The 23,219-nt window shown below is 36.0% G+C and overlaps 1 protein-coding gene across 4 annotated transcripts; it reads left to right on the forward strand.

Annotated features, from left to right (window-relative positions):
• The first annotated feature begins 6,102 nt into the window (after nucleotides 1-6,102).
• On the forward strand, nucleotides 6,103-22,803 carry waslb (WASP like actin nucleation promoting factor b). 4 transcript variants are annotated; one of them, XM_016265101.1, is made up of 11 exons: nucleotides 6,103-6,502; nucleotides 11,807-11,941; nucleotides 12,553-12,639; nucleotides 13,064-13,160; nucleotides 13,652-13,675; nucleotides 16,427-16,625; nucleotides 17,030-17,072; nucleotides 18,334-18,487; nucleotides 20,443-20,960; nucleotides 21,512-21,620; nucleotides 21,712-22,803. In XM_016265101.1, the coding sequence occupies exons 1-11, from the start codon at nucleotides 6,395-6,397 to the stop codon at nucleotides 21,768-21,770; spliced, it is 1,533 nt and encodes a 510-aa protein (XP_016120587.1). In that variant the 5' UTR covers nucleotides 6,103-6,394; the 3' UTR covers nucleotides 21,771-22,803. The 4 variants fall into 4 exon arrangements, with proteins under 4 accessions (XP_016120587.1, XP_016120592.1, XP_016120583.1 ...); XM_016265097.1 differs by having other exon boundaries at nucleotides 6,104-6,502; nucleotides 21,709-22,803; XM_016265106.1 differs by lacking the exon at nucleotides 13,652-13,675 and having other exon boundaries at nucleotides 21,709-22,803.
• The last annotated feature ends 416 nt before the right edge of the window (nucleotides 22,804-23,219 follow it).

Genomic DNA, 23,219 nt, shown 5'->3' on the forward strand with positions numbered 1-23,219 from the left:
TAAGATTTTGTATGGATACATATCTAGGCCTATAAACCTATTTTCACCCTCAATTTCTGTGTAAACGTGTGTGTATTGCGCCCATTTTAGCTGAAAATTGTGGCCCATTTTAGCTTAACCAGCCATTTCTACCTAAAATGACCTTTTTCACAAAAATTTAAGTTTCGTTTTTTAAATTAAACATTTTTATTTGAAAGAGGGTGTATTTGAAAGTGCACCTTAACCTTAACCTAACCTTACTTTGTTGGTAAGCTTACTTATAATTGCTTTAGTACCCTTATTAGTGATGAATTGAATGTACTATGTCAGGCTCACTTACCTTACAATTTCTCTGACAAGCTTCATGTAACACTCAAACTCAGACCAATCAAAATTATTGTAACATGTCAACAAGCGTTGAAGCAACAATGCAAGATCAGTTATTGTGATTGGCTGTAAAAAGATATGAAGCGACAACCTTATTTGGCCCATTTTACCTGATAGCCCATTTTAGCTGACTTCATCCCTAGTGGTTGATAGTGCTGTCGAGATGCACAGAAAAACACACATAGGAAGTCTGGTTTAGAAAAGTAGATCAGATTAGATAAAAGCATGCATATGAAATAGCAAGTTGATGCCAGGGCATTGCTATGGTGTTCTGAGTGGTTGTTAGTACATTGCTATGTAGTTGTTCTGATCTGGAAGGCTGGATACAGTTCATGACAAATATGTTTAAACACCAGGCATATTAGATTTACTGACTTAAACATTAGAAATTATGTCATGGGAACTAACTGAAATAAAATAAGTTGAAGTACTAAAATAACTAACACCAAAACTGAAATAAAAATACATTAAAGCTGAATATAAATATTAAAATAATAATAATAATAATAACAGAAAATGGCAAAAAAAATACTAATATTTTAACATAAATTATAATGAAAACTGAAAAATGTAAAAATAAAAACTACTTCAAAATTGCGTTCTAAAATCTGCTAAAAATATCAAACAAAATAGTGCCAACCTTTCCAGACTGTGAATTGGGAGAAAAATCTGGGGGAAATCGTGTGATGTATTCCAACCTTATATCTTAGCAAGCACCACTAATTATCTAAATGTACTTCAGACTTTCTGAGTGTAGTGCAGTTGTGGTCTGATTAAGTTTCATTGCCTTGTCTCTGTAATCAGCACTGGCCCCCACAGCACGACTCCTGCGGCCCCCAGCGTCGCGCTCTCATCGATGCCGTTGAGCTGCTCCCTCTGAAGAGCAGCTCAGAGGTGAGGACAAACGATAGTGTGATTTTATATCCTGAAACCAAATCCCCTCTCATGCGTTCACAATAATGGGGCTGTAACCTCATACTTGACCCATATGCTCTTCTTATACAGCTACAGTGCTGTCATACTGATCTGACATCAGCTGAGCTCTCCAAGGCTTGTGTTTTCAGTGTTTAGCATCCCTGACATACAGCATAGTGTGCAAATGATCGAATCAATTTAGAGAATAAAGAGATGCGGTAAATAGCATAACAAAACTTCTATCTTTGATAATGCAGTGAAATAAAAAAAAAAAACTTGACAAAAAGTTCTGTGTGTGTGTCTGTCTGTGTGTGTGTCTGTGTGTGTGTGTGTGTGTGTGTGTGTGTGTGTGTGTGTGTGTGTGTCCTGAGGCCAGTGTTTTCAGGCAAACACACAGCTGCTCTTTGACTCACATGCATGTTCTCATCTTGTCAAACAGTCTAGTAACACAGCCTTACATCATCTGGGTTTTCACCTTCTGGAAAAGCACAATGTCTCCTGTTTTTATGATTGTCCTGTTTCTCAGTTCTCTTACTATGTCATCTTTTTTTTATGAGTTACAGTAGAATCACAGCTCCAACTTAAGCAACACAACACAACACAACACACATTACATAACTGCAGCCGATTCCCTCAGAGATCTGCTGCTCCGCTGCTTCCAGGAGCCGTGCAGAGGAAAAAACAAGCTACTCTGCTGTACGATTATTGACCTTTTTAACCCAGCAGGACCAGTTGAATCTGAGAAGGCAGGATTGATGCTGTCTGAATGCTCATTTCAGGACTGGTGTGTGATTTTGAGCTCAATATCAAAACAATACACACCCATTTTAAAGTGATATAGTTAATGAGTCTGGTAGGGTTTTGCTCAACAGTATTGCACTACATTTTCTCCATGTGCAATGCATATTTTGACATCAGTGTAAATTCCCGATGTCATTCCAAGCATATTTTGCAAGCATAATAAGGATGGCTGTTCATGTTTAAACTAATAGTGACAAAGTAAAAACAATGATTGAAGTCTCACCATAAGTCAGTTATGAGATAAAATGGTCAAAATTATGACAAAACAAAATACAAATTATGAAATACAGTAATAATTATAGACAGAAAAATGTAAATGTACAAAATATAATAATTATAGCATACTACATGAATTTATAAGATAAAATAATTATGATCCAAAAAGCAGAAAATGTCAGGTCATAACTTCTTATCTCGTAATTATGCTTTTGTTATCTCATAATTTTGACTTGTCATAAATTTTACTATTTCATCTCATAATAATAACTCAATATGTCATAATTTTGACTTTTTGTTAATTATTTTCAGATAAAAACGTTATAATTAACAGAAAAGGTTTTAGTTATGGCATTTAAAATGTTGACTTTTCTTGTCATTTTTACTAATTCTTGTCATTTTTACTCATAATAAAGACTTAATATGTCATCATTTTGACTCTGTCAACTATTTTGATATAAAACATTGAAATTATTATATAAAAAGTCATAATTATTACAAAAATTTAGATTTTTTTATCTCAATTTTGACTTCGCCTTTTATATTGTAATTTTGAATTGATTTCATAATTTGTATTTTTTTATGTTATAATTATTTTGAACAAGTCAAAATTATCAAAGAAGTCATAATTATGACCAAAAATTGTCATAATTTTTGTGTGTCATAATTTTGACTTTTTTATCTCATAATTATGACTTGTCATAAATTCAACTTTTTATGTCATCATTTTTAATTAATTACATAATTTTTCATTTTTATGTCATAATTATTTTGACAAAGTCAAAGTTATGAACAAAAAATTGGGGTTTTTATGTTTAGAATTTTGACTTTTGTGTCATAATAATTTTTATCTCATAATTATGACTTTTTATGTCAAAAATATAATTAACTAAAGCCTTCCAAAGACTTCCACATCCGGAGTAAAAAACCATGATTTAAGTCTCATCAGCAGAAATGCACATGTTCACATAATCGTGACTCCAAAGGTCTGTTAACATGTCTGTTTCAGATTATAAAAACACGCATTGCTGCTCACATCACCAAATTGGTGAATTTGGGTGTCTGTGTGTTTGATGTGTGCATGCGCTGGACGGTAGGTAACAGCTGGTCTTCATAAGCATACTTGCTGCATAATCTAATACTGCAGTAATTCAGATGAACACATTCAGTTTTTCTCTGGCCAGAACCATTGGTTGTCAGAATAACACCATACAGCAAATATTATGCTCGTCCACAATCAGTCCTCAAATAGCACAAGGAAATGTGCAAAGGTGAGAACTCGAAGAGAAAAAATAGTAAAGTAGAAAGTTGCACGGAAACCCGAATTATAAAAGTGATAAAACACGTGTGAAAGTTTAAGAGAAATATAGATACATGCAACACTTATATGATTTCTGATAAGGAGTTCTTATCATCCTCTGTGTCAATGTCTAGTTGTGTTTACAGCAAATGGTAATCGCAAGCAGTTTGATTCCCTAGCTTTCAACGAAAACATGACTCACTGGCTGTGTATTAGATTATTTTGGACTTTCTTTGGTTCTTTTTTTTTTATTTAAGCTGTTAGTTGGTTGGTTTATTTATACCACATTTAATATGAAAATTAAAGTGATTCAAGGTGTAGTAGAATTGTTTGGTTGCAGAATATGAGGTTATGAGTAGAGTTAGCCCCTAATCAGACATATAAAAGTCAAGTTGTAAAGATGACAGTATTAATTACAGTATCAATTGTGTCAATAAAAAAATTAAAAAAGATAAGGAAAGAAAAATGTTTTAGAAATCGGTTGAACAAAACAAAGACATAATTGAATATGTGTTTTCATTCCTTTATTTTGGCATATTCAGTTTTGTCTAATACTGACCCACTGAACGAAAACATGACTCACTGGCTGTGTATTAGATTATTTTGGACTTTCTTTGGTTCTTTTTTTTTTATTTAAGCTGTTAGTTGGTTGGTTTATTTATACCACATTTAATATGAAAATTAAAGTGATTCAAGGTGTAGTAGAATTGTTTGGTTGCAGAATATGAGGTTATGAGTAGAGTTAGCCCCTAATCAGACATATAAAAGTCAAGTTGTAAAGATGACAGTATTAATTACAGTATCAATTGTGTCAATAAAAAAATTTAAAAAGATAAGGAAAGAAAAATGTTTTAGAAATCGGTTGAACAAAACAAAGACATAATTGAATATGTGTTTTCATTCCTTTATTTTGGCATATTCAGTTTTGTCTAATACTGACCCACTGACTCTCTCTCTCTCTCTCTCTCTCTCACATCTAACTGGTTTTTCAGGTTTCTGTCTGTTTACCTCACTGCTCAACCATGTTTGGGAGTGACTAAATTCAAGCCGGGACTGGAAATACTGTGAAGTGTTGACAGCAGCAAATATTTTCACCACATCAAACCTTATACCCAAACCTTCACAATCAACATAGCTGAGGAGTTTCTGTAAATTATTGAATTCGCTTGTCATAAAGCCTGCTGACGTCAAGATATTACCTAAGATGAAAGAACAGACTCATTGCATATGGCTTATCGCCATGTCAAATTGCACATGGCTTCATTATCATTTAAAATGTCTAATGTGGTCCAAATCAGAAGACATATCCACCTTTTGTTGTACTTTGACATATTTAAGCAACACAGAGACAGACTGTCAGTGCTAAAGAGTCCAAGGGGCAAAAGAAGTTCAAGTGGCTATTTTTTAATTAGGAGCAATTGTTATTTTGATTGCTGGCTTGGACTTTTTGCGCAGAGCGACCCTGTCACATCCCTGCTCTGATTAAGCTTGGCTTTATTGTTGTGGACTATTTCCTCTTCTTTTATTTTGTCTTCCTTTTCTTTTGCACTGTTGTTGTTTGTATAGGAAAGCCTGCTTCGAACCTTATTATTGTAGAGCTAAAAATATTTGTAAAATTACTTACAATTAAAGGGGTCATATGACGTTGCTAAAAAGAACATTATTTGGTGTATTTGGTGTAATGAGAACAGTGTTGTAAATACAACTTAACCACTGATTTCTAGTCGTGTCCTCTTTTGGAAGACCAAACAAAGTAGTTTCGCTTTCACAACGAAACACATAGCGTCTCCACGACATGGCGGCGGCGGCGGCAACAATACTACAGCGAGAATCAAAGTTACGCCTTCTTTCTTTGCGTGAACATTTGAGCGGCATTATGCAAATCTTCCCACATTGTGATGTAGACATGTGGGGGCGTGTTTAAACGAGGCGTTTTGGGGAGGGGGGCGTGGCAGATTCTTAACTTTTATAAAGAATATCTCTTTGGTTTTGAGACTTTAGTCTTTGCAACTTTAGGGATCTTATCTATTCACGAACAGCTCGTAACACTCCAAAGAGAAAGGAAAACTTGAAACCGCCTCATATCATGACCCCTTTAAAAAAAAATCTCCCACTTGACTCCACGTCTTGACTCCGCCCACACTGCGTTCCTTTGTGAAACTGCGTTTGACTGCGATTTATAAGGCTGCAGCTGTCTAATAACCAACTAATATTTATTTTAAAAGCATTTTAAGTGACTCTTTAACGTTATAAGTAGACTAAACACGACCTGTATCCTACTATAGCGAAGGCTTAGCTCGTGTTAACGTTGCTTGGTAACCTTCCCAGAGCGTCCAGTCACGCAATTCATTAAATATTCATAAGCCACGCCCCACATCTCTCGGATTCGCCAGCTGACCAGCGCTCAGCCCCAAAGCCCGCCCCTCGTCCAATTAGATACGGCTACTCATCGAACGCCACGGCGCGTCGTTAATATTCATAAGCTACGCTTTCGCCGTAGTGGGATTTGTATTCGCCGTGTCTCACTGTCATGCGCAACGGTGGCACTGCCATGTTGGATCGAAAGCTCGGTGCACAGGAGTTCAGGTGAAAGTTTAGAGTCTTAAGACGACGTTGGATAACCTTGTGTCTATTTCTGAGACACAAGACCTCTCTCTCAACACACCACCGGCCGAAACACACCAGGTCTGATTATGAGAGCCTTCGGATCCAAGCGGCGGTGATCAGAGATCAATGAACACGTATTTTCTGTTTAACACTTCCTGATCACAAGTTCACTCCATCGGATTGTTAAAAATGAGCGGTCCAGCTTCACACAGGAGGCCTGGGATCACTGTTGGCTCCATTCTTCTCACCCCGCAAGAAAACGAAGTGCTTTCCAACCATCTGGGCAAGAAATGCACCGTAAGTTCTCAAGCATTTGCTTGGTTTCTTTGCCAGGTAGTGTTCGGTCACGCTGTGTGATGTTACTAATGATTTCACTGGATCGTAACACTTGGATAATCCATTAGCAGAATACAGAGATATACTGTATCCAGTTGTTAAACATACGCATCTGTCTGACTGTGCTTTTGCTGCAGTGGACGCTTTTAAAGTTTCAGGTAAACTTGTGTGTGAGAGAGAGAGGGGTTTCAGACTTTTTGAAGCAAATATGATGAGTCCTTACTAAAATATGATGACTGCTATAAAGTTTTATATATCCACCCGTATAATATATACACGATACGATATATCTTTATATAACTCTGGAAACGCATAGTAAAGTGCCTACTTTAATATTTCAAATAGCTTTTGTGAAAAAAAAAAAAATTTTAAAAATGTGTGAAATATTGTTCCATTGTCATTCAGCTTAAAGCATTTATGTAAAAATTAAAATTAAAAAAGTATTAATAAATGGGGAAAAAATTAAAGGTACTTATTAAAATATATAAAAGTACAAATTTTAACTTAATAAATATTATTATATTTTAAATGATTAAAAACTGACATATGGGTAAAAACCAGTGGTTTGAAGGATATAGCGAATAAAATAAAAATAAACCCATTCTAATGTATTAAAAAAATTAAAGCTGTATTATACTTTTTATTTTTTTTTTGATCGTAAACCGCTTTTCATTTTGACCCTTATTAAACATAAGTTGCACCTTATTATTTTGTAGCGATAGGTAATCGTAACCTTTTGATCTCAAGTTTAATGGTGCACTGCAGACACGATCCCTCATTGTTTTGTTTAATCATCATCAGTGTAATCAGATTTCCCTCGGGCTGTTGTTGCGTAACATGCCGATACCCAAATTAGACTGGGGTTTTTATTTGGGTAATGTTTAGCCCAGGTAGTCCAATGTCACGTGCTGCTCTCGCTCACCTGTTCGTTTGCAGTTCTGTCTGTTTCCTCATTCCACTATGTTACCTGTTCTGTTCCTACATGAATGTCGTGTTCTTCAGATAGCAAAAACTAAGCTTCCCTTTTCACATGAGGGCACACGGGTTTCCAAAGAGCCTTGTTTCTCTCTGCAAAATGGGAACCAGGTCTGAGTCGCTGGACTTGTCGTTCAAAATTCATAGTTTCTCTCGAATGACACGAGTCCTTGAGTGCTTCACATTCCTGGCGGCGTTGGATGGTGACGCTGCTTATCATACGCTTGCGATATCAATGCATCCTACAGGCTTAGAGTCACCTTTTGACATTGATTTTGAAAGACTTTTAACGGCGTGTTGTGGCATGATTGAAGTGGGTGTGTTGTCCACATCTCTCGGAGGATTCAGTTCAGTTGCTGTGAATCACAGAACTATGAGTTTGTGACCTCAAACCTGTCCTTTTCTTGTTAGTCTTCTGCCAGCGGTTTTGCTAGTTAGGGAGCTTTTGCTGCATGGAGTTCACACACCGACTGGAAGCAGCGTTAGTTTTAGACCAGGACTGCTCGATCAGCCCACCGTGAGGATGTGGTCCGGTGGGCCTCTGTGATTTTTTTTTTGTTTTTTTTGCTGCTGCTGGCAGTATGTGGTTCTCCTCCTGCATGAGAATGTGGGGGGTTGGAGAACCAGTCCTCTCAGGTAGTTCCTGCTGGCCGAGTTTCTGTCATTTTTGGTTGTTTGGACTGTGAGGACGGCTACAAATCTCTAAAGCCTTTTCTTCGTTTGAGTGTGTAATGCATAGCATAGATCAGGGGTCTCCAAACTCGGTCCTGCAGAGTTCAGCGCCAACTCTAATTAAACACACCTGAAGCAGCTAATCAAGGTCTTACTAGGCATACTAGAAACATCCAGGCAGGTGTGTTGCGAGCAAGTTGGAGCTAAACAATGCAGGACACCCCTTGCATAGATTCTTCAGCTTGCAGTGTGAGTTTTTAGATGTGCAGTGCTGATACATAAGAGTGGGGTGGCTGATGGACGAAATAATAATTTGACATGTTTGTAGAGTTGTAGTCTTCACATGAGGTCTACTTATAGTGCTAGTTATGATTTGTTTTTCACCGTTTTTTTTTTTTTTTCAGCACATTTATTTGTTTGTTTGTTTATTTGGCCTTGGGCTGTTGAGATTGAGTAATTTTAGATTAGGGTTTTTTTTCCTGCAAAAATAATTAACAAAGTATAATGACTGCTATATAAAATTTGATTGATTGATTGGCTTACTGAATTTATATATTCTTATTATTTACAAGTTATCGTAGTACTCATCAAAAGTGTTTTTTGTTGTTGTTGTATAAACACAAATTTCTGTATGGGAGTCATGTAGTGATTTATGGAGTTTATGTATTATTTATGTAGTTATGTAATGTTATTTAAAAATATATTTAATTATTTATTAAAATCTTATTACTTATTTTTTCATTTGTTTTATATATTATTTTTCAGTTTGATATGTATGTATTTGAAACTCTTAGGCTCACCAAGGCTGCAGTTATTTGATAAAAAATACAGTAAAAACAGTGGTATTTTGAAAAAAGAATTTCAAATTAAACTTTCTTTCTGTTTTAATATTGTAAAGTTAATTTATTCCTACAAAGCCCAGACTTCAGTGTCACACGATCCTTTAGAAATCATTGTAATAAGCTAATTTGCTGCTCAAGTTACGTTTCATCTTATTATTATTAATAATCTTATTAACGTTCCTTAATATTTTTGTGGAAACTGATCTTTTTTTTTTCAAGATTCTTAGAAAAGTTTAAAAGCAGCATTAATTGGAAATAGAAATCTTTTGTACATTTTTAAATGTCTTTACTGTCACTTTTGATCACTTTAATGCATCCTTGCTGAATAAAATATTAATTTCTTTCAAAAAATAGCAACATATTGTATAATGCCTCTTTTCTTTGCTGTATGATCATCAGTGGTGTCATCCGAGTGCATGCATGAATACATATAGGCTACATTACGTCACCAGATTTCATCCAGAGGGCATTTCCGCTAGCCGCAGCTAATAATGAGCGATAAACTGTGAGATAACATCACACGCACTCGGGTTCGGATGGATGCCTCTGACTTTGAGTAATGACCGAAATGAACTGATAATAGGCGGCAGCTTCATTCAGCCAATGAGTGCGCAGAAGCCCCTCTTGCTGTGTGTGTGTGATCCTACTGTGTCCCTGTAAAGCTTCCTCTCGCTTTTATCTTGTTGTTAATGGAAGCTTTGAGTGAGTCTGTAACAGCTGGCTGCATTCCTGGCCGGGATCCTGGCAGAGCCGTGTGGCTTTGCTGGTCCTCTTTGATTATGTAAATCATCTGGCCCGTCCTGAGAATGGATGCTGATCGTTAATTCCCAAAAGTGGCTGTTTGGCGAGGACGTCGTCTTGTATATTGCAGCTATTCACTTAAAAGTGCTGCTCGGAAGTTTGGGATTACATCACTGTCACGAACGCAGTTTTTAGGAGTTGCTTGAATGTCCTTTTGTGGCTTTTCGCTATAAATATTCACTAGCTCTTTTGTTCTGATTCCTCGCAGCTGGTTCATCTCAGGTCAAATGCTTGATTTGTAAACTCAGCTGTTTAATTAGATGCATGCGTTGGTTTCATCTCGGGTGTATCCTTGTGTATATTGTGGAAAGCAGGATTTTGACTTTCACTCTTCAATGTCTGTCCAGTCCTTTTATAAAAGCTAAACTGCAAAAACAGGTCATTTTGTGGAAGCTTATTTCCAACATGGAATAAAAAAAAATTATTAAAAAAAGATCATTGCAACCTTTTCTCACAATTATTACTTTATATTTTGTAGTTCTGAGTTTGTGTCTCTTACAAGTCTGAGAAGAAAAGCCACAATTTATTTATTTATTTTTTTTATTCCTTTTATTCCATAAACAAAATTGCAACTTTTTATCTCACAATTATCTCACACGAGTTTATATTAGAGATGCACGATATATCGGCCACCATATCGGGCCAAAATTTTCATATCGGTGCATCCCTAGTTTATATATCACAATTCTGACTCAATTCAGATTTTTTTTTCTTCAAAATTGTGAGATATAAACTCAGAATTGCGAATTCTGAGAAGAGAAGTCTGAATTGTGAAAGTCGCAATTACCTTTATTTTTTTATTACTCTTTTATTCCATAAATTAAAATGGTAATTGCAACTTTTTGTCTCACTTTTTTTTCACAGAATTGTGAGATGTTATCGCAATTCTGAGAAAAGTCTGAAATGTGACCGTCACAATTATTTAATTTTTTTATTCCTTTAAATTCATAAAAAATAAAAAGTTAATTGCATTTTTTTTCCTCATAATTCACTTTTTTTCCCTCAGTTAACATCAGACAATTCTGACTTTTTTCGCGATGCTGAGAAAAAATCTTTCTAACGATATAAACTCACAAATAGTCCGAATTTCAAGACAAAAAGTCGTAATTACCTTTTTTATTTTTATTCCTATTTTATTTCCTTTATTACATTAAAAATAAAGAAAAGTATTTGTGACTGTTTATCTCACAGCTCTGACTTTTATTTCTCGCAATTCTGAGTGCATATCTCACACCTTTTTTTTCTTCTTCTCAGAATTATTGCAAGATTTATGTAATGCTATGGATATCGCAATCAAGAACTCAACATATGACCGCTCACATTTATATATCAACATCTATTTAGTATTCAGAAACTTGGTTCATTCACCCTAGCAATTATGATTGTTTACATATAAAAGGTGAAATGGCAAAACTCTCCCATAGAATTTGGTTCTTTTTGTATTATACAGGCATGCTGGATTTAATTCTCTCATTCTTTGTAATGTAAAAAATGATCTATGATTATAAGCTGTGTTCGACTGCAGTCGTAATGTGTTCCTCTTGATTAGTCTGAGAGCGTCTTCGTTCACTGGCGTTAGGACCGGCGGCTTCGTGAGGAGACTATGAAAAGCGTCCTCGCTCGCATCCGTCATGAGGTGTTTGCTCTGTGAATGACTCTGCGGTATGATAATGTCCTCTACAGACTGACCACCGTTTGTCCGCAGCAGTTGAACGCCACAGTTTGTGATAGTTTTATAGGATTAAAACTTTCTTTAAAATTGACCACTTGTGGTGAGCTTTATGGCACATGCACTTATAAACCAAAAAGTACCAATGTTTTTAATTTTTTCATCTTGACTTTTAGTATATTAAATCATTCTGAAATGTATACTTGGGCGTGTTTTCACAGTAGGTTAATGTGACCTACATAAGCAGGTGCAGAATGGCATTTCAGTTTCAGATTTGTATTAATTCTGCCGTTTCTGTTTCTGCAGAGTTTGTGTTCAGCCGTGGTGCAGGTCTATGGAGCCGACAGAAACTCATCCTGGGTGAAGAAGTGCTGTGGGGTGGCCTGTCTGGTGAAAGACAACTCTCAGAGATCTTACTTCATCAGGGTGATTGATATGAAAGTAAGTCAACAGACGCTCCATGTTGGTGCCATTTTGATACCTCTGTGCACTTTTCATTGAGCTTAGTTGTTTTCATTTGGAGCCAAACATATTGTTTAGCACAATAACATGAACTTTTCTTAAAAATATATCATTTATATTCATGTATATTTTATTTATATTATTTATTATTTTAGGAGTAAATATATAAATAAAATATATTATATTTTATATATATTTATATTTTATTCATGTATTGTTTAAATTGTTCATAATATATATATATATAATATATTGTTATATATGTAATAACTTGTATATAAAATATTTTGTTTAAAAAATATATGTTCTTACATATATATATTTTTATACATGTGTATATTTTTTAAATAAGTTGTATTTATTTATTGTTTTATTTTATTTATAAATTAAGTAATATATTAATCAAATATTTTCTTTAATATTAAAGCATATTATTTATGTTATTAATATATTTAATTCATTTTATGAATTTTTATTTTACTATATAAATACAATCTATATTCATATAAATAAAATAATATAACATTTCACATATGGACGTCATGTTTCTCTTAGTATTAAGGAAACCGTTTCTTTTTCTGCTTTGACAGGAGGGAAAACAATTGTTTGATCAAGAGCTCTACAACAACTTTTCAATAAACTACTCCAGGCCATACTTTATCACATTTGCTGGAGATGTAAGTACTCAGATCTTGTATCTACGTGCCCTTTGTGTTTTTCAAATAATCATGCTGTATGCTTGTACTTCAGCGGACCGTAAGGTATGTGCCATCATGGACACAGACGCAGATAACGTTGGAGTTAAAATCAACGTAAACATGAAATTGAATTCATTTGCTTTGGTCTTATTATGCATGATTCATCCATGCACTTTATCCTCAAAAAAAAAAGTTTGTCTTCATAATCGTAATTTTACTCTAAAATGTGCTGCATTAAAAAAAGTTAAATGAGTTGCAAATGCTATTTTGTGTTGATTTAAGTGAATCAGTGCAGGGGTTTTTCCTGTTTGAATAACTCTTCTGAATCATCTCTGTTTTGATTTATTACTTCTTGTCTGTCTGGAGTGTATATAAAGCATCTTTAATGTGTGTTTGTCCTCAGACGTGCCAGATCGGTCTCAATTTTGCCAGTGAGGAGGAAGCCAGGCGATTCAAGTCTGCTGCCAATGAACTTCAGATTAGAAGAAGCAGGAAAACTGGTAAATTTAACAGCATATCAGCCTGTATCTGTCCTTTACTTCATGACACAACTGTGTCTCTATGTATCGTGCTGGAAAGATATCATTTGGTTTTCTTCTGACATGATTCAATCGTTCCCTCTTTATCTACTTCTGTCACTCTTCCTTTAGCACTATTTCCCAATGTTTTCTTCCTAACTAAGGCTCCTCACACAGTTTCCTCGGTCTGTTTGTGCCACGTCTTGCTCTTTGATGTCTCTGGGTCTGATCGTGTAGGTCTGTTTCTGATTGGCTCTGCTCTTTAACCACTTCCTGTCTTTGTGTCGACTGACGAGGACAAGGAGAGGATTGTGCATTTGAGTCTTTTCCAGTACATTTACGACTAATAATAAACGGAACAATTTCTCTGATCTTTCCTACAACACTAGATTTCATTCACTAATAAAGCTCACGTTTTAAAATCACATGGTGGTGAATTTAGTAGTAATGGTTATCTTAATTTTGTCTTGCAGAAAAAAGACGTGACCCACCTAATGGTAGGTTGTTTACTAATGAATTACATGAATGTTAATTCTTGATAGAGCTTTAAACATGACTGACAGTTAAAATGTATTTATTTCTCCACAAGATTTGAAGATATGTGTTTATTAATACAGAACAAATGTTGAATAATCAGGTTGCAAGTTACATTTTGTGAAATAAAAAAAATAAATAAAAAAATGGAAATTATATTTTCCTGGAAAAAAAGCCTAATTTTCATTAAAGTTTTGTATTGACAGTTTGGCTCAAATTTCTCATTACTATTAAATTAAATTAAATTGAAATGAATAAAATTCTGCCATTCTGTATAGCTACATTTTATATTTGCAAATGTTATTTATTGAATTATATATATATATATATATATGAAGAGTTAATTTGCAAAAACCGATAACTCAATTTTTATAAATTTTTTCAGAAATCACGGGGGGTTTTTTTATTGTGCATTCCAAGTAATATCAATCAAACTGCAGTTTTGTTGTTTTGATAAAGTAATAATAACTTAAAGAAATATAGGTAATTTACAAAATTAAAGTTCATTGAAAATTTTTTTTTTTTTTACATATTAAAAGTTTGTTTTAAAGCAAAAGCAGATAACTCCACATTTCATGTTTTAGAGTTTTAAAAAACACTCGTTTAATCTTTGTAATCTCCTCAGATGACAATGTAGATGCCTGACAAACGTTGTTGTTGTTGTGATCATAAACTGTATGGATGTGATTACACGCAATACACCGAGCTTTTCCCTCACCATTGTAATGCGCTGCTTTTGCAAGCTTCCGTGAAAACGTTTCAGCTTTTATTTTCCTTTTTCGCCCTGAAGAAGATATCACAGGTTCAAGTTCGTCGAAATTATCCATCCTCGGATCACTTTTAGTCAGCTTTGACGAAACTCCTCTCAGCTAGCACGTCTTTTCAAAGTGAAAGTAGCCTTGTCACCTGACCTGAATACAGCGCGCTGATTCGCTAAAATGGACTTATCGGCTTCTGTTCAAAAACAACAAGGGCGCTTGTCGGCTTCTGCAGTAAAATGTAGTTTTCCTACAATTTACCACATAGTTTTAAATGCATACAAGCAAACACCGTAGCAAATGTAATTTCCATGCATACACACCATCTCCCTTATTTGCTGTTAGTCAATACTTGATCTTCACAGTGGTTATGGTCTTTTAACTGTAAGGCCCCCAGGGGCCGTCAACTACCCACCCAACTAACATATGTTAACAGTCCATTTCGCCGCTTTACCATCCACCCCAGAGGCAAAAATCCAGCTATACTGGAAAATCTGGCACCTGAGTCACTTCCATCCTATAAACCGAGCAATGCTGAAGCTTAGAAGTAACATGAGGTTTCACCAATTCATGTTCGTGTATACTTGACCTCCTGACATGTTTGATGTCTGTGGATGAGCAACACGACAAATATTAGACCTGTTCTATTTGAGAGGATTTTCTCTGCTGGTTATATGAATTTAACCACTCACAGCCGCTTACAGTCATCTAGTACTGACATCCATTTCGGGTGATTAGCGCCCCTTGGCTGCGTGGAGGATTTCTCATTGGTGTTGAATTGTAGCGTGTCCTCATCACACAGTGCTTAGAAGAGCCTGGGAGATTTGTGGCAGCTTATTGCTGGCTTTAACGGTTATGTAAAATCCAGCGGTGGTGTATAATTTGTCGGGATTAAAAAGAGGCGGGACTTTGTCTGGCTGCAGCCTTCAAATGCTGGCAGAGAAAAGCAAGAGCAGCCTGACCAGACCCAGTGTCGTGGACGTCTGCATGCATTCAGAGATGATGTTCTGCACCACCTTTTTGTCAGCGCCGACTGATGAGATACTAGATGAGGCTTCAGATTTGGGAGGTTGCCTGGCTCCCCTGCAGTGCCTCATACTCCCGCAGGACGAGCTGTACGGTCCGTTCTCCGACCCCACGGCTAACCTGCGGCACAGCGAGCGCACCTGTGTGGTGATGGGTAAAATCCTCCTGAATGTGGGTTTAGGGGGTGGAGACATTAGCGGACGCTGTAGCCCGTTGTTTTTACTCTCGCCCGCTTACAGTGTCGAGCGCAAGGACGCAGGTAGGTTGTGACCTGAAATGTTTCGTGAAGTTTCTCTGAAGACTTTTACATGATTGGACGAGGTGCTTTATTGGCCGGTTTTAGTCTTAAAACTTAAAAGTTTCTTGTGTTCAGTGCATTTAAGAAAGTGAGCGTTATAGAAAGTGCTTGATTATAGAAGCCCGTTTTTGCCATGGAATAAAAACAATAAAAAAAACGTGATTGTGAAATTATCATCTCATAATTTGCATTGAGATATAACTCCGAAATAGGACTTTTATTTTCACAGTTCTGACTTTTTTTCTCAGAATTGTGAGTTTGTCTCGCAATTCTGACTCTTTCTCTTAGAATTCTGGGTTTACATCTCACAATTGGCTGAGTTCTGAGTTATTCGCAATTTGGACTTTTTTGTTTCTGCCATGCTATAAAAAAAACTAAAGACTTCTGACTACTTTTTTTCCCTTGCAAATGCGAGTTTCTATCTCAATTCAGACATTTCTTCCCAAAATTGCAAAAATTTGGAGACAAAAACTCATAATTGCAAGATATAAACTCAGAATTGTGAGATTAAAAAGTCGCAGTTAGCCTAATTTATTATAATTTTTTAATGCCGTGTTGGAAACAGGCTTCCACATTTTTATCACATCACTTAATGCAGAATTTAAAAATGAATTTGATTGTGACCGTTTCAGGACCATCAGGACCTTTAGGACCAACACTTCTGATGGCAACAGTGGACATAAAGAACCCCGAAATCAACAATCAGCGTTATCAAAATAACACTCAAATGAACAACATCAACTTCAACAGGAAAGACAAAGACAAAGGCAAAGGCAAGAACAAGAAGAAGAAAATATCCAAATCTGAAATCGGCACACCGAGCAATTTCCGGTGAGTTGACTTTTATGTTTAAACCAACTAGGTTTCACGTCTCCCTTTCTAGCATTGTTGGTTTTGGCCAGGTATTGCATTCACTTCCTTGTGCACTTAACAATGAAGCTGCTTTATCAAATCGGAGTTCCTGTTCTTTTCCTGGGCATTCACTAAGTATGTTGTGTTGGAAAGTGTAATCGGATGGACACTTGTTTTTAATCTCATGTAATGTATCCCAGACGTGGATAATCTGGCAGTTGTATTCCAGGAATCATGTTAAAGTCGGATGAGACTTTCTTAAACATGAACGCGTTTATTGATGTACTTTAATCTCCGTTTTATCTTTATTTGCTTAATGCATTTACAGTTTCTAAGCTGTTTGGTTCATGTTTCTTTATTAAAATGTCTTTTTGTTTTTCCAGGCATGTTGGGCATGTCGGCTGGGATCCCAACACAGGCTTTGATGTGAGTATTTTTGCCACTACATGTTTAATGCATGTTAAAGCGCATCTGTTTACATGTGTTCATCATTTTCTGGGTCATGGGTCACGTCAGGATATGATTCACAATAGCAAGTCATCTCTTACACAATGAGATTGGAGGGGCTGTATCTTTATAATCCAAAACAATCATTCTCCCAAAAATCAAGGATCATATTTCAGGCGTTGCGCTGGGAGTGTGTATTAGATCTGTGTGGCTCCACTTTTTAATTTGAACTCCCCTGAATGAGATATTACATAAAGGGGATTTATTGGGGGTTACGGTGTGATTGCACTGGTAGACAGTCTGCAGGAGAAAGTTTTCATTATCAGAGGAAAGAATTATTAAGCTCTATGCGGTGCATTCACCTGTTTCTATGGTTTAAGGATATTCTGAAATATTGTGTCCCCCAAAAGTCTTAAGATATATCTTAAATGTTACGTTTAAAAGATGTCTTAATCTCATTGCATTACATAATAAATGAGCAAACTGAGTGACTTTGTTTAGCACAAGAACATTTTTCGAGCAATACATTTCACAAAAAGTGATTGATTAGGTTTTCAGTGATTTCAAAAATAGATATACTGTTCAAAATGAAGACAAAAAGTATTTGGTTATTTCTAGTTACTGGAATACACTATTGTTCAAAAGTTTGGGGTCAGTAGGAGTTTAAATGTTTTTGAAAAGTTTCTTCTGGCTGCATTTATTTTATAAAAAATATAGCAAAAACAGTAATATTGTGAAATATTATTACAATTTAAAATAACTGTTTTCTATTTGAATATATTTAAAAATGTAATTTATTCCTGTGATGCAAAGCTGTATTTTCAGCATCATTACTCCAGTCTTCAGTGTCACTTGATCCTTCAGAAATCATTCAAATATGCAGATTTGCTGCTCAAGAAACATTTCTGATTATTATCAATATTGAAAACAGATGTGCTGTTTAATATTTTTCTGTAAACATTTTTTAAGGATTCTTTGAAGAATAGAAGCATTAATTTGAAATAGAAACATTTTGTAACATTATAAATGTCTTCAATTTAATGGATCCTTGCTGAATAGAAGTATTCATTTATTTAAAAAATCCTACTGACCCCAAACTTCTGTATGTCCACAGTTAATGTAGTGATCTACAAAAGCGTGATTTAAAAATGAGCAATACTGGGACACAAGAAGCAGAAGTTAACTCTAATTTAAATTTGATTTGTATTCAGATCCTTGACTTTTGTTTGTCTTTTCTCAGTTGAATAATCTGGACCCAGAGCTAAAGAACCTGTTTGACATGTGTGGCATTTCTGAGGCCCAGCTCAAAGACATAGAGACGTCTAAAGACATCTACGAATTCATTGAGAAGAGAGGAGGAGTAGAGGCTGTCAAAAATGAACTTCGACGACAAGGTGAGTCCTAGAGTTTGCGTACAATTATCAGGTGTTTGAAAACTCTGAGATTAGAATTTATCTGAGAAAACCTTATCTTATGTTGTACTATAATAAAGTAATGTTCAAATAATTTGTCCTTCAGGACCCCCGAGTTGTGGTAGGTTACTTTCCCCATTTTGCATGAGTCTGCAGTGAAAAAAAGAACAAACAATTTGTTTTGTACCTCGAAAATAGGCACTGCAGTGGCCCAATCAGAAGGCTTGCATTCATTACTAAAAGTCTGCTGTGGGCTGAAGTTGTGTGTGTATCTTTAGAGATCATATTTGTAGCCTCGAGTCAGAACCAGAGTTGGAGTCAAGACCTTAAAACACTCCAAAACTAGACCTCCAAATTCCCAGATCCAGACTGATCCCTGTTTGTTCAAGAAACAGGCTGAATTCAAAAAAAAAAAATTTAAGCCACTTTAATGCAGTCTTGAATTCTCAACCACAAGATCAACACTCCAGCTCTGGTCAGATGTTAGAAGAACATCTCTTCTGTTTTACTCACTGCTCACAGCTCCGATTTCCCCAGTCCAACTTATTCTTCAGAGTCCGCATTTGTATTAGCACTGGTTTGCTGGAATAAGTTCAGCTGTGAGCAGCAGCCAGAATGAACACAGTGCATCCTACATGAAAGCTGCTACAGCTGCCTTCTCTGTTCTGTGACGAATTCAAGAACCCTGGAGTGAGACTTCTATTTCTAAGTTGGCTTTGACTTTGAAGTGATTGCCTGCATTAGAGAGTGTTTGGACAGGCATATCGGATGTTAATAATTTACCACATTGTTTGGGTGGGCAATATGGCCAAAATATAATATAACTGTAACACAAGTACATACGAGTAACTGTAATACAAGTAAACAAACAAAAGTTGAGTTAAGCCTTTTTTTACATATTTTTGCAAGAACCCTGGAGTGAGACTTCTATTTCTAAGTTGGCTTTGACTTTGAAGTGATTTCCTGCATTAGAGAGTGTTTGGACAGGCATATCGGATGTTAATAATTTACCACATTGTTTGGGTGGGCAATATGGCCAAAATATAATATAACTGTAACACAAGTACATACGAGTAACTGTAATACAAGTAAACAAACAAAAGTTGAGTTAAGCCTTTTTTTACATATTTTTGAGCAAGGACACATTCAATTGATCAAAAGTGACAGTAAGGACATTTATAATGTTACAAAAGGTTTCTATTTTTTTTTCTTCATTTTATTCAGCAAACAGTCTTGAAGAATACGTATATCACGGTTTCCACAAAAATTTGACACTGCACAACTGTTTTCAACACTGATAATAGTAAAAATGTTTCTTGAGAAGCAAATCAGCATATTAGAATGATTTCTGAAGAAGCATGTGACTGAATAAATCACAGGAATATATTACATTTTAAGAAATAATATATAAAACATAAATATATTAAGAATACAGTTATTTAAATTGGTAGTATATCATAATATATACTTATTGTTTTAATTAAATAAGATGCTGCTTTCAAAAACATGAGAAAATCTTGAATATCACATATTTGATTTTGCTTTAAATACAACGGATTAATGTTTTATCTGTTCAGTAGCCATGTATTAATGCCGGTTTTTGTAAGGTTTTCTAATCATTTATTTTCTCTTATTATTTTAAGCTTGAAGGACCCGAACCGGAAGATAAAATTATTAAGTAATTATAAATTATCTTCATATTCTTAGACATATTTTCATTTAAAAAAAACTTCAAAATAGTCTATCTTAAAATAAATCTGAGAGTTCTGAATCAGAATTCTGTGATTCTAAGCTGCTTTGCAGCTATAAACAACAGTTCTTAATAGCAACTTCATCCTCATCTTGACGTTTTGAGACACGTTACACTCAGTATTTTTACATGAATCCATTTTTTAGGTATGTTTGCCGTAACGCAGCATTCTGTTGTCTTTCCATAGCACCTCCACCTCCACCATCCAGAGGAGGACCGCCACCTCCTCCACCTCCCCACAACTCCGCTCCTCCCCCACCTCCCTCCAGAAGCCGAGGAGCGCCACCTCCACCTCCGCCGTCAAGAGTGCCCACCTCTGCTCCTCCTCCACCTCCTCCCTCCCGACCAGGTATGGGAGCACCACCACCTCCTCCCCCCAGCAGAGGGCCCGGGACTGCTCCCCCGCCACCTCCTCCACCCCAGCCTGCCTCCCTGTCTCCACCAGCCCCTCCACCACCTCCTCCATCTTCAGTGGTCGGGGCACCACCACCGCCGCCACCACCTCCTCCGGGACCCCCTCCTCCCACGCCTCTGCTACCGGACGAGGATTCTGGGGAGCTGCCGGGGGGTAAATCCGCACTCCTGAACCAAATACGAGGAGGAGCGCAGCTGAAGAAAGTGGACCAAAACAACAAACCGCCCGCATCCAGTGGTGGCCGTGACTCACTCTTAGACCAAATACGACAGGGCATTCATCTTAAAAACGTGAGTAGAGTGCTTTTATTTATTTTTTGTATTAAAAATTCTACTGACCCCAAACTTTTGAACACTAGTGTATTCCAGTAACCAGAAATAACTGCAATATTACGTAAATTATCTGAGAAAAATTATATAATATAGTGAAATCTATTTCAAATATTTAGGTTAGCTGTCTCAAACATACTAGTTGGCTAAATAAAATTAATAAAAATAAATTAAAATGATTAGTTCATGTTCTTTGTAGAATTCCTTACATTTCCAAAATGTCATTATTTTAGCGATTCTGTTTACTGACAAGACAGGTACTGGAGATTTTCGGCTTCAATATTAGCTTAAAACCGCTGGTACCTGTTTTGTCGATGAATCAGTGACATGTATTTCCATTACTTATTCAATATAAATGTTTTTTTTGTAGCAATATTAACATCTCTAAGTACAGCATCTCTCACAGCTTCAGTTCCATACTGAAAATAACTCTTGATTTAGATTTGTGTCCATCATGAGAACTGCGTGGCATGCAGGTGAATAAAACCATTCTAATCATGTGATATTTTCAGGTACCGGACACTACAGACTTGGCTCCGCCCACTTCTGCCCCCTCATCTGGGATCGTGGGGGCGCTGATGGAGGTCATGCAGAAGAGGAGCAAAGCGATCCACTCTTCAGGTATGTGCCGACCTGATGACAATTACAATCAGACTCCCTTAGGATTGTGTTAGACAGAAAACTAAACATTCGATCCGTGGTTTTGTAGATGATGATGATGATGATGATGATGTAGAAGATTTTGAGGATGAAGATGAGTGGGATGACTGATGACCAGGGCTGCCCAAAAGAATTAAAACACTACATTGCTCTTGACATTCTAAATCTTATAAAATTGTAATGTAAATGGATGACCGATTTGCTGTAAATTTGTTGCCTTTATGCTTTTTTTGTATTAATCTGTGCAATACCTCATTTAATCTGTAAAGGTTTGTCATGCATCTCCTGTAAAGGTTTTATTTTCCTCTCCTGGATTCACGTGCAATTTTACATCAAGTTTTCTTGATTTGTAGAGTTGAATGTTTTGGGGTCTTTTGTTTTTTTTCTTTGTGATACTTTGAACGAAAGTTGACTCTTAAGGAACAAGATGAGCGAGTCTTTAATATTGATATTGTGACAAAGCAAGAACACTATTTTCATGCTTTTCTCTTACCTTTTCTTTTTCAGTTTAGCGCTGTTTTCTTCTTAGAAACCATATTTAGCACCATTGCTAATTTGTAAATTTGCTCCGAGTTTGAGTCGGTTTCTATATTTGCACGAATCAAAAAAAAAAAAGTGGGGAAACGGCGCAATACGGCGGATATGTTTACACATTGTGTGCTATAGCTACTACGTCAGGACTCTCCTTAAAATTAGATGTGAGAAGCACTACAGTTATTAGAAATCTTCTGTTTGCATATGCTAGTTTGCATTTTACTTGCATTACAATCAATTTCACGGGCACTTGTTTTTTTTTTTTCTGTTGGTCAGATACGGTTCAAGTTGGAATTTAATGTTCATGTGTGCCATTGAAAAAAAATCCTGAAGTGGACAGTTTGTACGTTCTCAATGTTTTACTAATAACGCACTGTGATGCCGTACTAATTCAAAAAGAGAGGCTCTGGTTCGCCTGACGGTCCGCAGTGGGTCGGATCATATAGTTTCACTGTTTTTAGCAGTGTTATTTGAGCAATTCAAATATATTTTCCGGTCTTCATCCTTCGTTTAACCAGGGTCGCTTTGCATTGAGACTTGAAATTTTTGAAATGAGGTTGAAAAGAATTATTAAAATTGTACACTCAAATAAATGTTAATATTTACAGAACCTTTATGTATTTGGTTGTTTTATTTTATTTTATTTGAGAAACTATAGAGTAAATGTGACTAAAACTTTGGAATCCAGTTTTCCAAGTAGGTGATTCATAAAATGAGTGATTAGAGCAAAGTCAGGGTTTCTGCGGTTCTTAACCAGCCTTAAAGGGTTAGTTCACCCAAAAATGAAAATTAGCCCATAAATTACTTACCCTCAAGTCATCCTAGGTGTATATGATTTTCTTCTTTCAGACGAAACCAGTCTGAGTTATATTAAAAAATGGTCTTTGATCTTTCAAGCCGTTTCATGGCACTCAGCGGGTGTTGCATGCATCAGTCCAAAACAAATTAAATAAAAAGCGCCCATCCATAAAAAAAAAAGTGTCTCACACGGCTCCGGGGGGGGGGGGGGGGAAAAAAAGGCCTTTT

Source organism: Sinocyclocheilus grahami, unplaced genomic scaffold (genome assembly GCF_001515645.1).
Source record: "Sinocyclocheilus grahami isolate Dianchi unplaced genomic scaffold, SAMN03320097.WGS_v1.1 scaffold33.1, whole genome shotgun sequence".
Classification (NCBI taxonomy): Eukaryota; Metazoa; Chordata; class Actinopteri; order Cypriniformes; family Cyprinidae; genus Sinocyclocheilus; species Sinocyclocheilus grahami.